Raw genomic sequence first — 6,436 nt, 5'->3', positions numbered from 1 at the left:
TAAGTAACAATATTCTTTTACTTTAAAAAAAAAAAGAGAATGAAAATAGTGGATTTACTTGCAAATATATATCTAATGCTGCATTATAATTTAAAATTTGAATTATTTGAAGTTTTTAAAACAAAAATTATGTAATGATGAAATTAATTTAAAATTTTCAAGAATATTTGAGTTATAACTAAATATATTATAAGTGCATTAAGGGTTAGAACTTCACTAATAAAAATTTATATCCATAATTCTTTTTGTAAAAATTACACTTATTTAAACACTTCAATTTACAAAATTATTTTATTGACACTCCAATTTATAAACTTAAATCTTATTAAATAGTTGAAAAATATGAATATTAATATTCTAAAGTTATACTAATTACACATTAAATCAATATTTTACATATAAAAACCAAAAATATTTAAAATTATTATTGCTAATATGAAAATATATGCAATGTTACCAAAGTTGGAAACTTCAAAAGCAGAATAGGCTTTTATGCAAAATTTGAGGTGCCACAAAATTTTTCCGTGAAACATATGGGATTGAATTTAAATACTTGTCTGATAATTAAAATGCTTGTTCATAATTTTAAATTATAAAAGCCATCAAAATATTAATTAGCTTGTTTATCATATATATATACACACACATATTTATGTAAGATAAAAAAAGAGAGAGAGAGAGAGAGAGAGAAGCCATTAACTAAATTATGATTCCTGATCATTTAATTTCTTGGCACTGACATGAAGAATTTAATGGGAAGAAACAACTCAAGAAGATCAAAAATGAAAACTTGAATCGTGGGTTTAGGTTAGGTCGTGAGATTAAGAACTCAGAAGATTCCTCTCTCATAGTGGACCCTGTTGAAGGTCCATCCCTGCATGTGATGTTGGCATATAGTGCTAAGGTCCCTCTTGGAAAGGGCAGCCTTCTGCTCCTCCATTTTCAGCTCTTGTGTCTTATTTATCATCATGATTCCAAATCAATCCCATTTTTCTCTTTTCTTGTTTTCAAATATTTATATATATATACATAAAACCCTTTTCCCATCATCTTCAGATCTCCATCAACCTTCAAAAGTGAGTATTATTCCTAATTTTTCTTTCTTGTCAATGAAAATTTTGAAATCAAGAAATTAAAAAGCAAAAAAAAAAAAAAAAAAGACCAGAAACAAACATTTCTAACATTTACAAGAGCATGAAAAAGAGAAATAAACAAAAATACAACACTAGTCTCATTTCTATTTATTCTTTGGAACCTGAACCTCTTTCTGACCTCTCTCTCTTTCTTTCTCTCTTTTGTCTCTCTTATTTATTTAGCAAAAAAATAAATAAATTATAAAAATAATTAAACATATAATCCACTGACTATATGCTAACTACAATCTCACCTCCATCTGTTCTTGCTTACAGATTTTTGATTCCTCCACCCCAATTCACGGTTGCCGGAATCTGACCCACCACCATCGTTCCACTTTTGCAAAAAGAATAAAAGTTAAACTCTCACCCAGTTGAGCTCATTGATGTAGGTCTATTTGGTACAATTTCATATCCTCCAGCTTCATCATCATCATCATCATCATCATCATTATCTTTATCATCATCATCTTGATGATTTTGATGATCATCACTTTCCAAATCCTCCATAACCGTATCAACTCCATGTTGAGAAGGCGCCGGTGGCCATTGCTGCTCCGGCCGTACCATTAGAGGCACTGAATTTTCCGGCTTCAATTGAATATTTGACGAAGAAGAACCAATGCCATCACAAGTCTTGTGCTTTTCTTTATACAAAGCATCAAGTTGGTGAAAGTATGGACATGTTTTTGAATCTTCAGGCCTTCTCTTGTTACTCTCTTTCACTTTCTTGAAATACTTGTTTATATTTTCCCATTTCTCTTTGCATCTCTTTGCACTTCTATTATACCCGAGCTTTCTCATTCCCGCTGAAATCTCTTCCCATAATGGGCCTTTTGGTCCATTTTCTTGATATTTCGAATCAAGATTTGTCCTTAACTTAATTAAAGCTTGCACTTCTACTCTAGGCCATCTTGATGAACTTGCTTGTGCAAGCGTCTGATCCCCATTATCAGATTTCGTGTCCAGAGTTGTAACCGTCTGTACCAGTGGTGATGTTGATGCAACTGGTGTAATGGGTAACGGTTGTGGTGCTGGTGCTGGTGCTGATGCTGGTGTTGGTGTTGGTATTACTGGTTGCGGTGGTGGTTGAGGTTGTGGATGCGATGGCGGTGGCTGTGGTGGTTGTACTGGTGGTGGAATATTTAGTACTTGGCCTGGATTTTGTTGCTCGGAAAGTTTTTGTAAAAATGCCATCACGGCAGCATCCTTGGCAGCTGCTATTGATCTTTCTTGTGCTAAAATTTCACGTTCTCTATTAATTCTTGCCATTTCTTGCATTCTCCAAGATTCTTCTCTAACAATTCTATCATGTTCGCGTTTCTCAATTGCCTCCAAGAATTTCCTTTGCATATCCTCTTGCTTATGCACCACTTCTTTCATTAGCCTTTCAAAAAAATCCTTCCATTTCCTTTTCCTCTTTCGCCGCCCTTGTAGCTCCACATCCGAGGACGTAGAAGAAGAAGAAGTCGAATTCGAGAAAAGATCCGGTGACAAAGACTGAATAGGGTTTGTTGCTTGCGCAGAGGGTAAGACAGTAGGGTTTGTCGGTTGCACCGAAGGAATTGTTAGATTTATTCCTGTTGTAACAATGCCTTGAAGATGATGATGATGTGATACATGTGTAGCTAATGTGGCAGTTGCTGCCGTGGTGGTCGTACCCGTCGCTATTGATGTCGATGGAACAGTAGAAAGAGTATGAGGATGATTAACGATTGGCATTGCTATTGTTGTTACCGCCGGAGCTTGAGGCTTCGGCTGTGGTGGCTGTGACGGCGGCTGTGGCTGTGGCTGCGGTTGGGATGAAGAAAATGAGAGAGGATGATGTTCAAATGCTTCTAATTGATCGAAAAATCTATACGTCTTTCCTTCTTGTTTACCAGTTCGGCTTTCTTTGGTTCTCTTGTGATACTTATAAACGTTTTCGAATTTCTCTTTGCATTTCTTTGCGCTTCGATTATAACCAAGCTCTGCTAACTTCCTGCAATCACCAGTTTCCAACAAAAGAAAAAAACTCTTTGTATCCCATCTGAAATAAATAAAATTCAATACTAAAAACAAGAAGTCACACATAAAATACACATTTACAGCAATAAACACCATCCAAGATTAAGATTAAAACAAGAAACAGCTAATTAACTTAATTAAATAATTGGATCAACTAATACAAATCCATTATTGTTTAGAATTATGGAAAGAAATGTATAATTGAGCATTTGAATTGTGTCTGAATTAATTAATGAAACAAAAACCCACATAATAAAAATGAAAAGATTTTCAATTTATCCTACTAAAATGGAACTTAGAAAAGAAAAAGGAAAATTAAGTTTGATTAAAGCAAAAGGGAATGTTCTCATAGTCAGAAATTACTGAAAATAAAAAGAGAAAAAGAGTGTAATCTCTTTGTGAAGAGTGTATAAATTGTAAAACGGCTAAAAGAAAAAACAAGCCGAAAAAGGAAAGAAAAGAAAATTATAGAGAGATTGCAGTTGCAGTTGCAGATCTCCACCAAAAGAAACGAAACCCAAATCAAAATCAACAAAAAGAAAGTTTAACAATAATCACCTGGAAACCTCTTCCCATAAAGGACCCTTTACACTGGCATCGCGAAACGACACGTCCATATCGGACCTTATTTTCAAAAGAGCCAAAGTTTCTTGTCTAGGCCACCGGTTACCACCAAAGCTCCGGTCACCATCATCACCACCACCAACACCAACACCGCCGCCGTTTCCTCCTTTATCTTCATCACCTGAATTATTAGAACCCACATGACCAACTTCGCTAGCAGTGTTAATTTCACCACCACCACCACCACCACCAGTGAGTAGCTGGTTAAGATGAGGAGGAGGAGCTTCACCGCTGCTTCCACCACCAGCACCACCACCACCACCAGCAGTAGCAGCAGCGGCGGCTGTTGTGGTTGCTAGCACACTACTACTTGAGTCCCCTAGCATAGGACGCCCTTTTCTTGCTTTCTCTTTCTTTCTTTTCTGTCTGTCTCTCTCTCTTTCTTTCTTACAGTTCTGTTCCAAAAAAAAAAAATTATAAGAAAGAAAAATAAAAATATATCAATCGAAGCAAAAGAGAAGGTGAATTCTCTCGAGGGTTTTAAGAAGAAAGCTCGTATGGTGAATTTATTAATTTATTTCGATGGGATCTGCTTGTCAATCTCAAGAAGTTGATTCGTTTTCTTTTTATAATTACTTTTCTAGTAATTTATTTATTTTCTTGCTTTACTTCTTTTAGCTGTGGAATCTTTTGGGTTTTTTTTTTTTCCTTTTTTTTTATAATTATTATTATTATTATTTTCCATTATGATTATGATTATTATATTTTGCTGTTTGGGTAGGGTTGGCTAGTTGAAAAGCATAGTAAGAGGTGTCACTTGCTTCCTTACAGTAAATAAATTAAAAATAATAAAATTAAGTGGCACAGAAAGATATAAAAGTAAAAAAATAAATATTGTATTTAGTGTTTTCTTTTTTATTTTGACACATATTTTTACACTCAGATTTTGTAATTAAATATTACTCCAACATGTAAATCCGGAAAATATCCAACAGCTAATGATTTATTAAATAAACATTTAATTAATTCTATCTTTTATATTTAACACGTATTTTTACACTCGGATATGAAGATTTTGTAATTAAAATTTACCCGAAAATATAATTCGAAAAAAATCCAACTAATGATTTATTATATAAATAATTAATTAATATTATTTTTTATATTTTTACGTGTATTTTTACATTCAATATATGGATTTATAATTAAAATTCGCCTCAATATGTAAATCTGGAAAAAATCCAATAGCTAATGAATTATTATATGAACATAATTGATACTATTTTTTATATTTTGACACACGTATTTTTACGCTCAAATACGTAGCTTTCATAATTAAAATTCGGCTTAAAAATGAAATCCAGAAAAATCCAACAGCTAATGATTTTTACATAAATAGTAAATTAATATTATTTTTTAGAAAAATATTATTACAAAAAAAGAAAATAAATATTTCAGGAAATTATGAACAGCTGCACATAGAGACGATGGTGATAATTAAGTAGGTTTTTGTCTGTCCAGCTAAATTGAGTTAAAAGCCGGCCCACGTAGGTCAGCTTTATTTCTTTTTTTTATTTTTTTATCTTTATAATTTATAATTATTTTTTTATTTATACCATTTGGGGGGTGAAGATGAATATCAACTTTGCTTTTAGGGTGTGATTTGGGATTCTGAGAAGGGTTGGATACATGTGGGTTTGAAAATACTTAAATACCCCTAACATGGATCACATTGACCTTTAATCATTGAAGCTAAATTTTACAATTTTTTAATTGATCACCTCACTTGATATCTGATCTGGGTTTGTCTCTGTAATTTCCAATTTTTTATTGTTGAGGGATATTATACTCTGTAATCCCAAAATTGCCCTATTGATTATTTAAATTGTTTCTTTTTTAAACATGAGGAAAGGAGATTTTATTTGAATTTTTATACCTCGTTTGCTTGGATGAATGGACTGTGAAATTCATTCATTTTATAAATTTATAAATTTTAAGGAATTTAATATTTATATAACTTCAAATTTTATCGGTTGGTTGGAAATTAACAGTTATGAATTTAAAAAATAAAATTTACCTGTATTTCTACATTTATTAAAATAAAGGTCTTCTAATGGTGGCAATTCTAAATTTCAATTTCTTAACCTAATATGTAAAGTTCACTTGAAATGCAATTTATTTTTACTAATTTAACCGTTTATTGATATTTAAAAGTTATTTTTGAAATAAAACAAGTGATTATGGAATTTAAAAATCAAACTTAAATTTCTCTATGAAGTAATGAAATCAAGATTGAATGAGAAAATTTATTAATTTGATGAAGGTGACTTATATGTTTATTAATTAAATAGTAAAATATTTAAATTTCATTCTTCAAATTTTATCAATCCAAATCGGTTCCAAAATTTCCGATGATACATGCTTTTTTTGGCATCAGATACTATGTATAAAGAATATTATACACATCACTATCGGCAATAACAAGAATTCAAATTACAATGAATCAATATAATGATCGGAATTGAACTTGAAACCTTTTTGAATCTCAAAAAGACATTACTCTTTATCACTAGGTTAGGAGATTATTTACTTATTACTTGACTATTCATGTGGTTAAAATTCTATATATTGGTAGTAATCACTTGATTTTATTTCAAAAATATCTTTTAGATATCAATGGAAAGTTAAATTAGTAAAAGTGAATTGCATCCCAAACAAACTTCACATACTAG

General features: G+C 31.6%; 1 protein-coding gene across 2 annotated transcripts; it reads right to left on the bottom strand.

Moving 5' to 3' along the window:
- Positions 1–1,159: 1,159 nt before the first annotated feature.
- LOC105629111 (Duplicated homeodomain-like superfamily protein) lies at positions 1,160–4,301 on the bottom strand. 2 transcript variants are annotated; one of them, XM_012210627.4, is made up of 2 exons: positions 3,699–4,301; positions 1,160–3,162 (listed from the first exon to the last, which is right to left on the bottom strand). In XM_012210627.4, exons 1-2 carry the CDS (start codon positions 4,088–4,090, stop codon positions 1,500–1,502), a joined length of 2,055 nt encoding a protein of 684 aa, XP_012066017.1. In that variant the 5' UTR covers positions 4,091–4,301; the 3' UTR covers positions 1,160–1,499. The 2 variants fall into 2 exon arrangements, with proteins under 2 accessions (XP_012066017.1, XP_012066018.1); XM_012210628.4 differs by having other exon boundaries at positions 1,160–3,114; positions 3,699–4,299.
- Positions 4,302–6,436: the final 2,135 nt, after the last annotated feature.

Source organism: Jatropha curcas, chromosome 9 (genome assembly GCF_041381405.1).
Source record: "Jatropha curcas cultivar XTBG-Jc1 chromosome 9, XTBG_Jcur_1.0, whole genome shotgun sequence".
Lineage (NCBI taxonomy): Eukaryota > Viridiplantae > Streptophyta > Magnoliopsida > Malpighiales > Euphorbiaceae > Jatropha > Jatropha curcas.
This window is presented reverse-complemented; position numbering and strand designations above follow the sequence as displayed.